The 12,852-nt window shown below is 39.7% G+C and overlaps 1 protein-coding gene across 12 annotated transcripts in view; it reads left to right on the forward strand.

Annotated features, from left to right (window-relative positions):
* Positions 1-9,634, forward strand: part of TRERF1 (transcriptional regulating factor 1) — a 103,294-nt gene extending 93,660 nt beyond the window's left edge. For all 12 annotated transcript variants that reach the window (XM_064509611.1, XM_064509613.1, XM_064509607.1 and 9 more), the window contains 6 exons: positions 1,038-1,113; positions 5,751-5,839; positions 6,693-6,806; positions 7,548-7,736; positions 8,229-8,437; positions 9,098-9,634. In XM_064509611.1, coding sequence (XP_064365681.1) covers positions 1,038-1,113; positions 5,751-5,839; positions 6,693-6,806; positions 7,548-7,736; positions 8,229-8,437; positions 9,098-9,419 — 999 coding nt within the window. In that variant the 3' untranslated portion in view covers positions 9,420-9,634. The remainder of the gene's footprint in view (positions 1-1,037; positions 1,114-5,750; positions 5,840-6,692; positions 6,807-7,547; positions 7,737-8,228; positions 8,438-9,097) is intronic.
* Positions 9,635-12,852: the final 3,218 nt, after the last annotated feature.

Genomic DNA, 12,852 nt, shown 5'->3' on the forward strand with positions numbered 1-12,852 from the left:
TGCAGTCACATCTGTTTAATTGGTCAGAGCTATGGGGTAATTGTGCATGGTTCTCATATAGATAATGCATTTAAAACATTTATCAGTTTAGTGATGGGAGTGTTACCAACTGGGGCAAAACATCCATTTTGCCTGATGTTAAGGAAAGACAAGGTCCTGCCCTCGTTCCTGAAAAGTCAATTTAAAATAAAATGCAACAGACCACAGGGCTGAAATGGATCTCCGAAGGTTTTCTAACACAGTTGTTTTTAACTTGGATCCCAGTGTCCTTAGGCTCTGTTAACTGTGTCTGAGGGGCCTGGGACAGGTGACTGAGAAAATGAACTTACTGTCAGGACTTGAAATTTGCTATACAGGGCTCTGTGTCTTCAGGGGAAGAATTTCAGGGATCTACAGGTCATCTGTCTTCCTGATCCAAAGGAGGATTAACTATACTTGGTGTCACTCCTGACAGATGTTGACCTAAACAGATGTTTTAAAAGACTTCCAACTATAAGCAACACTGCAGCTTTTCCCAGGAAGCTGTTCCCGTGCTTCACCATTCTTATGATTAAAAACTTTACTCTCAAATCTAACCAAAATCTTCCCTGTTGCAGTTAAACCTTGTACCTACTTTCTTATTTGCTGTGAATATACAGAAAGTCCATGTTCCCTTTTATGTTTTACCATACTACTACTGTTTGCTCCTCACCCTAGAATAGGTAGCTGAGAGCAACAAAACAGTTATTTCAAGTGGTTTGAAAGCATTTGTAGGTGTGTTTGTATGTGGCAAACAGAAGGGAGCAAGGAACTTGAAGTTACTAAGTATCTACATTTGTGCTCATTAAGGCTGGACAGATGTACCTTAGGTGCTCTTATGTGAGGTACAGCATAAATGGGCCTTGGTGTAATTTGATGTGACTTCATATGACAGAAGAGAAAAAAAGAAGAGACAGTAAACTATCTCATGTCATAATACAAGCTGGTCTTCTATATGCAACTGTACAGAGCAGCTCACTGCATTTGCTGATTCTGTTTTTCCCTGCTTATTTGTTTAGGTTGCTCTTGAGAAGCTGCTGTTAAGGAAGCCAGTGAGATTGAAGTGTCATCCTTTGGCAAATTACCACTACGCTGGTAGGTTTCCTTGCAATCTTTGTATCTGTTGGATTAGAGAGTCCAAGGCTGGCATCCCAAGCCGGAGCATGGGATCACACTGCACACTCTGCTGTTTGCTACAGGGATGGCAGCCTCTGATAGATGATGTGGACAGTGCTGAGTGATACATTGGGAATTTTTTGTTACAAGCTTGGCAGCTTCTTACCTGACTAATGGTGTACAGAAACATTGTGTCCATGATGATGTTTAGGGTTCTGCAGATTTAAAACTACCTTGAATATTATTTTTTCTTTTTAACACAAAATTTAATTTGATTTTTTAAAATTCTTGGTATTCCTAGATCGTAATTCACTAGCAGTAAGGTCTTCAGTTTCTGGTATGTAAATGCCTGCCATCATGCCTTCTTCTTCTGTTCTGATGGTGCATGATAAGTGTATGTGATAATTGTAAGCATCCTTCCAAAGAGACAGCTCTGTTAGCTCTCACCAGTGTTGTAGAGTGCCGAATACCGAGCTTCTCTTTGCATGGATCTAGACTAAAAGAAACTGGTCTGGGATGATGATTTTAACAAACACAGCCAGAACCTCCTTTTAGTTACAGAGCAGAAGTACTCTGTGAAATACACAAGATAGTGTTGGACGTAAGGAATGTCACCTAAGCGTAGCAAGGTAGCAAATCTCTCTCCTGTGCCCTTCTCTACTTAATGCTTTGTAGCGCCTAACAACTGCTTTGACAGACAGACTTGGGTTCTACATAAGAGACTTAAGATCTCATCTCTAATTTAGGCTTAGTAGGAAACAAGCCAAGAATCTTCAGGTGGTGAGACAGTCGATCACAGTATCCAGGGTCTTACACTCATTTCCAGTGATAGTTGTTGTGCCATGTCAGTATAGTAACAAGCTGCGTTTTGACTGTAGCAAGTGACTGCAGAGCTTCCCAAGCAGCAAAGACTCTTTAGTAAAGAAACTCCTTAACCCCATGGCCTGACAAGAACAGAAACATGGCTGACGACGGCTTTGATGGCACCCGATAATGAGTGAATAAATGTGAGAATCAGGTTTTGAATCTTGGCTTGGCAGAGATATGTAAGGCCTTTGAGAGCAATTCTGTTGCAGTCCAAAGGGTGGACATTGGAGACGGGATGGAGGAGAGGGACTTCAGCCAGGAGCTGTGAGCAGAGTGTTTTGGGGTTCTTGTCTGATGAGGTGACACCAAAGCATATTTGTGAGATGATCCAGGGGACGTAGGCAGGGATGAGAGCACAGAGATCAGGATCATATCCCAGCAAGCCTCATCCTCAGTGAGGGATCAGATCAGCAGATCAGATAAGAAATTTCTGCCTGTGTGACAGAAGAGGAAGAATAGTCTTCACTGAAACAAATTCACAGTAGTTTAAGAAAGTGTTTTGCTGTGATGTAAGGAGGAGCCAGGAGAGACTGGTTGAGGCTCATCTTTCACATGAGGTGACACTAATTCTGGTGAACTAGCATTGAGACCTGTGGACATCAGAGTATTCCTGTTTCTTAAGCAGAAAAGGAAGTTTAAGTCAGCTTACCACAGCACAACAAAATCTCACTAGCCCAGATTTAAATTCTATAAAATATCAAGACAAAGTGTTACTTACTAATGCTCTTGAATACAACATGTGATTGCAACTTATATTGACAGCCACGTGCTAGCACCATACAGCTCTTGAATAATAGCTCATTTGTGGTTGATAATCAGCCACTCTAGGCATATGGGAATTTCTCACAATGTATTGCATGAACAGCTTAATATAACTTCAACTGACATTTGTTTGGGTTAACTCTTTGAGCTTTCTGCTTTGTAGGAGAAAGATTCAGAGATGGCAGCTCTCAGGCACAGCTGTATTTAAAGCTGGATAGACCAAAACAGAGCACGACACTGACTCATGAGAATTAACTGATACCCAAAACAGTAAATATCCAAACTCATCCTCAGCACTGTATTCAAACAAGGGTGCAAGTGAACAGCTCATCCTTGAAACCTGTTGACTCATGAGGGAAGCAAGTTGTAAAATTTACGGCGTTTCTGTTGTTTGCCAGAAATGCTGGGCATTCTGGCCTGGGCTGCTTGGCAGAACACCCTCATCTCTGTGTGTCCTAATGCCTCACCATCTGTCAGGATGGTATATTAGGGAAAAGAGAGGGAACACTTATCTAACACAAGAGGAGTGCTGTAACAGATACTTGATTTGTTTTTCATTTGAACAGTGGAATTTCTCAAGTCTGAGGTTCCTTTGCAGTGAGAATTGCAGGAAAGAGGCTCTCTGAAATAATGTGCTTCACACAGTCTCAAAACTTCTGATACATATTGTGGTGGTGTGTGGATCATACCTAGCGTTAAGTTATATAATGGATTTGAGCCATATCCCCAGGGTAGCTTCCTGGGCGTAGCTCCCTTGAAACCCACGGATTGGGCCCACACTCCCAGATTTGTAGAAGACATTTATTGTCAGTTAATCAGTGCAAAACCATTATTTTAATATGGCAGATAAAATGAAATGTGGAAAAATGCCTAAACATAAAGATCAGCTTTAAAATTTAATCTGTATTCCAAAGTCCAAAATTCTTTCTTGCTGCATTGCAGATCCCTCTATACACGTTCTCTATATCTCCCTCAAGCTAACAAGAGCAAAAGCGGTTTCCCAGCAACCAGAGTTAAAAACAGCTTTTCTTCTGTTTCTTTTCCTACACAGGATTTATTCTATTAATTAGGTTACTTCCAATTAACCCTCATAATCTTATAAGGGTCTTTGCTAATACCACAGCTATTGGGAAACTGTGTAAGGCCTGAATCCTCCCTAGGTGTGCAATAAAATTAGTTCATTAAAGTGATTTCTCCAGGAGCATGGGGTGGGAGCAGGGGAGGATGACCAATCTAACTGAAGAGGTTTGCTTAAAACTAAAACCCATCCTTTTGATGTTGTCATGCCTTTTAAAAAGTTACATTTTTGGAATAGTAAACCAGGCCCCTAGTGAGCTGCTCTAAAGGGAAGGGTAAAGGCAAATGAATGCCAGATTATATAAGAAGGGGATGATGCTGCTTTGGGATGGGAAAGATGGCAGGGCAGTATGTCAGCAAAAAGATCTTTGGTGGATGACAGAACTGATAAAACTTGTGGCTTGAAGCCAGTGCCTTTCTCTGACCCGTATATATAGAGGCCTTTTTTGTAAATCTCAGTGGAAATAACTAATGCATATTTATATCCAGTACTGGAAAAACCTGCAAAAAACAGGTTGCAGAAAAGTTAATTTTATAGTCTTCAGCATATGACGGACTGGTGAGATACCTGCTCTAAGCTTGTGAGCCTGGGAATTGCCACTGAAAAGCCAAACATTTGCAGTTAATGAAAAATGTATATATTCTTTGTAGATGGTAAGTAACCCACAGAGTTCAATGCCACATGTGGTGCCAAGCTCAAATCAGTTGAATTCGGTGCAGTGGCCAGCACTTACATGGAGAATGGCAACATTGGCAGGAGTATTAGGAATTAGGAGTAAGTAATTTCAAAGGCATCTGCCCTGTGGCTTCTTCCAGATTCTTCCTTTAATATATATAATGCTGCCCACTCTTACAAACAGGAGACTGGTTTGATGCAGCAGAGCAATTCAATGTTCCTTCTGTTTGACTAGTACTGCAGATTTGAACAGAAACACAAATTCATTTCAATTTAAATGTTGATTTCTCATTTTCATGGGGAGTTGGGCTGGTGAAGCAAATACAGAATAGTAATATTTGAAAGTTTTATATACAGCTTCCATCAAATGATCAGAAAGCACTTTGTACTTACTGCACAGTGCCTTAATGGGAGTATTTACATACCGTCTCTCTGTATTTGTGACCTCAGTCACAAAGAATTTAAGTAAGTGTCTTACCTCAAGTCATACATGTGAAGAGTTGCAGAAGTACGTTGTGAGAGTGACTGTCTGGATGACAGATGAACCTCAATGCAGCTGAATGTAAAGTGGCATATATGGGAATAGGCAGTACAAGATTTACATATAAAATGATGAGCTCTGAGCTGATATTTCCTATGTAGAGTAAGAGACACGTGGTATAAATCCCGACTGGCATGGAGAGGATGGATAGAGACTGAGTGTTTATTTTCTCTTCCAGCTGAAGAACTAGGGGTCATCCACTGAAGCCACTGGGAGCTAAGCAGCAAAGAAAAGGAGGTGGTTCTTAACTCAGGAGGTTTACTAACCTGTGAAACTCCTTGGCAAAGGATGTTGTGGATGTGAGAGGTTTAACTGGTTGAAAGGAAGACTAACCAGCACTTAGAAGAGGTGGTTACTAAATAAGCAAATTGTAGCAGGCTCAGGAAATCACCTGAATTGAAAGTGGTCAGAGGTTAGGAAAAATTAGGGAGAGGCATTGTATTTGCTTGCCTCTGATCTTACTGTTTCTAGGCAACCGTCTGTGACCACTGCTGGAGAGACAGTGCTGGGTTAGATGGACTCTAGGTCTGAGTCAGTACAGCCATTCTTGTATTTGCATAGCAGGAATCACTAGCATTTACTTAGGACTTCCCAGTTCTTGCTCCAGATACTAAATTAACATACAAAAAAGTGGTGGGTTTATACTGTAAGAGTTAATTCACTGAGTTTTGTTGGTGGTGGGTTTTTTTTCAGGCTCTGACAAATGGACACATCAAGAAAGAAGGCTGTTCAAAGAGGCATTGTCCACCTACAGCAAAGATTTTATATTTGTACAAAAAATGGTAAAGTTGTTTCTGTTTTGTTAATTTTTTTCCCCCCATTTGCTGTGTTCTGTTGTTCCCTTTCTGTTTTCCTTCTAGTGACAGACCAGCTTACTGCAGGCATAGAGCCAATGGTGGTTAGAAGAACACCATTAGGAATGATGTATTCCCTTTGGTGCACACATGCATGCAAGTGCAGAACCAGTAAAAAAAACAGTTAAAAAAAAAAAAAAAGAAAGTTCTGATCTCCTTGTAATTATATGCTAAATCAAAAAGTCTCAGTAAGCACATCTAAGTCATGGCATTGCATGTGTGGGATAAGTATGGTGCCCCTCTAACGTCTCCATGTTCTCTGGCAGTTTGTTAAAAGGAGGCTGGGTCATGGGCATCAAACCTCACTTCAGAAAGGTTTGAATCCTATTAATAAGAGAGAACATGTTTGGGCTTAATTTTCATGTTCTGCCACAAAGCAGAAAAGACAAGGTGTGTATCTCTCAGGGCAGAACTGGGTGCCTTACTTGTCAGTTCACATGTTGAAAAACATTTAGGTTTGTGGGAACCAAATCTTAATTCCTGGATTTCTTGGTTGTACTGTACAATTAAGCGACAAATGTATATTCTCAATCATCATCTGACTAGAGTCTGGAGAGTCCCAGAGAAATGTACTGAAGCTAAAATAATCAGAACAAATTTGACGGAAAAATAATAAATTTAAAATGTTGTTCTACAAGAGTATTACTGTCATATTCAAATTGTCTTTATTTCTCCCTTTTAAAGTTTGAGAAATAAAACCAGCATCTTAAGATATTTTTTCATCATGTTGAATGAAAACTAAAATTAATGTTGGACTACTTCTGCAATTACTTAACTGCAGGTTAAGTCTAAGACAGTTGCACAATGTGTGGAATACTACTATACTTGGAAGAAAATCTTGCGTTTGGGACGGAAACACAGAACACGTTTAGAGAAAAAAAGAGAGGAATGCCTGGTAAGTTTAAATGAATGTGTGAAAGTGTAACACTTTACTTTTGAAGTTACTCCTGTTTTGAGCAGGAGGTTGGATTAGATGACATAGGTCTCTTCCAACCTAACTTATTCCATAATTCTAAATTATATTGTGTATAGGCATTCTGTGACCTCAGCTACACCAAGATTTTGCTTTCCTAGACTGTACAGGATAAAAGTGTTTTAAAAGTGCATCCTCTAACTCTAGTCCAACATTTAGGGCTTTTACTATTGTTGAAGCAGATGAACCTCTGCAAAATATTCCTGTGCCTGTATGTGTGTGCCTAAAGACTGCTCTGCCATTCTGGCACAAGTAGCATTTACTTAGACTGGCAATAGATTCTTTGTGTCAGGTCTGTACCACAAGCAGTCTGAGCAGTTTTAAGAGATGTATTTTTTTATTAAGTCATTTCATTAAACTATGAATATAGTGTACATCGCCATCCTAAAACTGTGCGTGGGGAAGAATTGCGTCTTGGCATCTGTAGACTCTCTGGGCCACAGCTCTGTAATGCAGATGGAGGGTGTTTTGAACACTGCTGCAAATCTTCTTGGACTGTGGCTTGTCCCTTAAGGGGTGGTAATTTCAGCAAGACCAAAAGTTCATCTGAGATGGGGAAAAAAAGCTGAAATCTGGAAGCAGACTTTGCTAAACAGCATGCTGTTCCCATACACTGTCTTTAGCCATATTTCCAGTATTTCTTAAATGCAGTATCTGTTTCAGACAAGTGGAGAGGAGGAAGTTCTAGAGGAAGATGAGGAGATTGAAGAAGACAGAAAGGAAGAAAGAGAAATGCAGAAATCTCCTGACCCGCCTGCTATCCCTCTTGTTGGACCTATAGATCTGCCTGCCCTTCAGAGTCTCACACTTTCTTCGTCCTCCTTTATCTGTGAAATGCCAAACTGTGGTGCTGTACGTGCGTTTGGGATCTTTAAATAATAGTAGGGGTTTTGGATCATAGTGAATAGTGATTTGGGGAAATCAGATTTTATACTTTTCCCTGCCAGTGGTATCTCCCAGATATCTATGGACAAATCATTTTGCTTATTTGCTTTGAATTCCCACACCATGAATTATCAGCAATACGCTAATACTTACATAAAATTGTTTCCTGAGATGTTGTATAGATGAAAAGCACTGTATAGTAATGGCTGTGATTGTTATAGTTGTATAGCTAAAAGGTAATGGGATAGCATAACTCACTTTGTTATGTTTTTATTTTGAGTAAATTTCTTCAGTGCGATATAGCTGGGGACAGCATTTGACTAAGTGGATTGTTTGTGTATATCTGAGGTATACAGTTTTTTATTTTAATATGCATTCAGCATATTTCTTTCTGTAGTTCCTGTTCCAGAGCAGTATTTTTTGATTTTTTTTTTCCCCCTCCACCCTACCCCATACCAGGTGTTCAGTTCCCGGCAAGCGCTAAATGGCCACGCTCGCATTCATGGAGGTACGAATCAGGTGACAAAAACACGATGCACCATTCCAGGCACTAAGCAGAAATCTGGTACGCAGAGCGGATACTGCTCCATCAAAAGTTCACCTGCCCACAGCACAACAAGTGGTGAGACTGACCCAACAACAATTTTTCCTTGTAAGGAGTGTGGCAAGTAAGTGAATATGACTGACTGCAGTACTACATCAAATTTACCGATTTATATTCCAAATGAATAGCGTTGCAACAAACTTTATTTTGCTCTAACTGTCTCACAAGAACACTGTTTCCCCTAAGATGTCGTATTCTGTTACCAAATCCTTCAGAGATTGGTTTGCGTGGCATTTTTGGATGCTTTCCCTGCAGCATTTAATCTCTTTAATTTTCCTGAATTCACAACCTGCTGGAGCTCCTGGCTCTGACACTCCAGGCTCCCGTTTCACTGCAGACTTGCATGTGACCATGAGCAACTTGCTCAGTTTCTCTGTGCTTGAGCTTGTCCATTCTAACATGGAGTGCCTTCATTTTCTCCCCATTGCATAAGATTGTAGTGAGGCTAAGTACAGGGAGAATTAGGATGTGCATAGATATTGAAGGAATTGCAGGAACTGCAGAATACCTTCAGCAGAGTCTGAGTAGGCCATTTTGATGCTGTCAGGATGCATAAATCTGATAGTCTGTCCCCAAAATTCTCACCATGGTATTGCAGGCTTCAGTGACTTCTATTTCAGGACAAGGAAGCAAATGTACTGTGATATGTTGTTGAGTCTTTTTTGGCTCCTCTCATCAAAAGCAATACATTCTTATCTGTTTTTTTTTTTCTTTGAAATTTTAGGGTATTTTTCAAAATCAAAAGCCGCAATGCTCATATGAAGACTCACAGACAACAAGAAGAACAGCAAAGGCAGAAGGCTCAGAAAGCTGCTGTGGCAGCAGAAATGGCAGCCACTATTGCGAGAACTACTGGGCCAGTTGGGCATAGTGTGGTCCCTCTGGATCGTATGAGTTTGGTTAAACATGTTGAAAATGTAGGTGACATTGAAGATGACATTGTTCAGGAGTTAGGTGATGTCATGGAAGAGAATGAAGTCATGGATGCTGACCTTTTATTAGATGATGAAGATGCAGATCTACTGCAGGATGATGCCGAGCTGTAAATAAGAGTTGTTCAATAGACAGCTACTGAACACAACCTGAATGCATCAATCAGGAAACTTGGACTGCTTGTTTATTCCCCACTGATTGTAAACTACCTGTTGAAAAATGATAATTCTTTTATCCAGGTCTAGAAAAGAAATCTGTTTTTTTTTTTTCTTTTTTATTAATTTGTGTTTTGGGGGAAAATAAATAATTGGTACAAATATTCTTATAAGGTGTTTTTATCTGGGCTCATTTTGCTGAGATCTTCCAGGGCCACTAACTAGAGAAGTTCATGGTTCTGCTGTCACTTCCCTCCAGCCTTGCACGGTAGGATCTTTAGTCTTTAACTCTTCCAAGTTTCATTTTACCCCACTTACAAGAATTGTCTTCACACACTTCTGATGGAATTTTTTTTTTTTTTTGCCCTCTCTGGATCATTTCCAACATCTTACAGAGACTAAATGTCATCTCTGTTAAGGAGGTGATTACATTCTTTTCCTTTGTGCTGTCATTTTAAGGGAGGTGGAGAAAAAAAAATCTGATTTAACTGCCAAGTAATTACAGGAGTCATTGTATCATCCATAATATCACAGTACTTTTTCAGTTCTGTTTTGCCTTAATGCATATGTGTTAGGCAGTTCGTAAAGGCATTGGTTATACCGTACACTTCAGAGCTTCCGTTTTTAGCAGGGTTTTGATCCACTGATTCTAAAATGACCTAATTCAAGGATTGAAGAAAGAAGATGATTGTGCCGTGGCTCCCATCATCTGATGGGAACACTGAATCAGGAACACTGCCTTGTTAATCTGATTGCACTGGAAATATATTTTGCTGTGACAATAAATCATACTGTTGAATAGCCTCTCAGTAGTTTTAGGAGGATGTATTCTCCAGCAATTCAGGAGCTTATTCTCTCACCAGGCAAATACAGGGAGATGTTCCCACTTATGGGACACAGATTGGTGGAATATATGCCTTCAGCAGCACATGTCGCTATTACTCCTAGGCATGCAGTGTTATTGTGCCAATTTCAGTCCTCCTTTTCTCATCATGTTAAATTCAAATTTTGTTTATTTAGTAAAACATACACCAAAGGTGAAATGATGTTACTGCTTAATTACCGTTTCTTCCCCCTTAGGCTCAGATCTACATGCTGGGTGTCTAACTCCATTTATGTAAGTTTGGATCTGGTTCTCTGTAAATTGAGTCTCAAAAGAATTGGACCTTGCAGTCTTAAATCACAGAAAGAATTTCAGTTAGGTTGCATGGACCTTTAATTACAAAATAAGAGAGTACAGATTTTGGAGCTTTCACAGGTAATGGCACTGATTTTCTTGTGAATCTTGCACAGTAGAAGAGTATTGCTAATTTTGTAAAATGTTTTGTAAGACTGATTTCAGATCTTCCAATTTTCATTTTTTTTTTTTTAAAACAGGTTGGGTTTTTTTCTGCATTCCTAACATCTTAAGCAGAATCTGAGAGATGGTGGATCTTGTTTTCTACTGCTTCTCTTTCCTGTGTGACTATGCAAAATGAGGGTAAACCACAGCACTTTTGTTTAGGAGTATAGGACCACAAGTTCAAAACCAGTGGCAACAGTGGCAGAGAGGTGCTGTCTTTGTCAGAGCCAAATATGTGAAGCCAAATGACCTGATGTTTCTGCTTCAGGTCAAATGTTCTGATAATTTAAGAACAGCCTTTCAGGAGAACGGAAATCACTTCTCAGTTTCAGGTTAGTGAGGTTCCTGTGTATGTGATTTGTTTTGATATTTTGGGGTTGTTTCAGGGGTTTTTTGTTTGGTTGGTTTTGTTTGTTTGTTTGGGGGGGGGGGGTTGGTTGGTTTTGACCAGTACGTGGAATTCCCTTCCCTCTGCTATAGAAGGAATGATGTTCTCATTTACTGTACCTGTGAGTTTTCAGGAGGCCAGAGAGCAGCCTTTTTCTTTCCTGGTCTGCCAGTGAGCACCCAACCAGTTCCTGTCCATGCTGTGAAACTTTACTTTACAGGAGCCACGCTACCCAGGTTCAATGGGCTTGGTGTTCAGCTCTACGCAGCCAACTAGGTCCACTGAGGCTGTGAATTTTGTAGACTGCACAAGTGAAGTTTTGCATATTTTTGTGGTTTGCCAAGTGGGGGCTTTTGAGCACAGTATTTTGTATTGGCTTTTTAGGGGCCTGTGGTAGAAACAATCCAGGAAGGTCTACTCTTTCTCTTCCAAAGTCGTACCATTTTGAACTCTAAGGACCTTTCTGAGAAAGGCTTCTACACTGGAAAAAATGGAAAGATGTTTTCAGACTGCCCTGTTAATGGTAGGAAGAAAACTGAACATTTACGCAAAATATTAATTGAAAGCAGTGAGGGTTCTGTGTGAAGAACAGAGTGAAATATAGTAGAAACCTGTGGGCTTGATTCTGAAGAGCAGCTCTGTATTTTTCTAGCAACAATTGGACAGGTATTTGTATGTGCTAAACTATATATATATCTGCCTGGATCTGTAACATTAATCAGGTGCTGTTTTATTGTACAGCCAAGATGATAGTAGAAAAAAAATAACCAAAGAAATTTATTCATAAAGAGAAGAATGCACATTTCTTAAATAGTACACAATTATAATTTAGGCCTCAAACATTGACTTCACATTGTTAAGTGTTGCATTGGCTGATGTTGAACAGATGCTGTTCTACCTATTTGTACATAATTGGACATAGTTTTATTTCAGAAAGTTGTTTTCTTGCTGATGGTTGGTGATGCAAAACTGTTCACTATTGAACTTAGTCCTCTTTGATAAAACCTGTACATAAAAAAACCATATTTTATGAGAAAAATCTTATTTTCAGTATTTAACTGTTATTTTATTAGAAGATGGTTGTAAATATTTTAGATGCTTTAGTGTAAAAAGCAGACTGTAATTTTAGGTGGCAGAGAAAGTAATGAAATAAAAACTATACATTTGATATAGCTTGTGATCTATGCTGGTTTCAGGTTCCTGCTGTTAGCGCTGAGCTTGCGTGTGGCTCGATTTCAGGTCACTGTGTACCTGGATGTGCATTAGGATGGCTTTCAGGGCCCCACCCCTGAAATATGTGGTGCCACTCCGACCCCATGTAAGGAGTATTAACTGCTATTTGTACGTGTGAAAACAGGGTTTTATGCAACGTTTCCAGTGGATTGTATACGTTGGTGAAATGTAGTTGGCTGGGTTTTGCTACCAGCTTGTACACCTCTTCTGAGTATTTTAAGAGGGAGAGAAGTCTGAAAACTAACTTCCGCGGTAGTATTTAAAACTATGTATGTGTTTTTAGAAGAATTCCTGAATCATGCCAGGCAAAAAATATCTCTTGTATTCCCCTCCGTATGTTTCGGGGGAAATGAGTATTCCTTGGTAAAAACGAGTTGTGGTTTAAAAAAAAAAAAGTGTTATTTGCAGAAAAGGGGGAGAAACGTCAC

Source organism: Dromaius novaehollandiae, chromosome 3, assembly GCF_036370855.1.
Source record: "Dromaius novaehollandiae isolate bDroNov1 chromosome 3, bDroNov1.hap1, whole genome shotgun sequence".
Lineage (NCBI taxonomy): Eukaryota > Metazoa > Chordata > Aves > Casuariiformes > Dromaiidae > Dromaius > Dromaius novaehollandiae.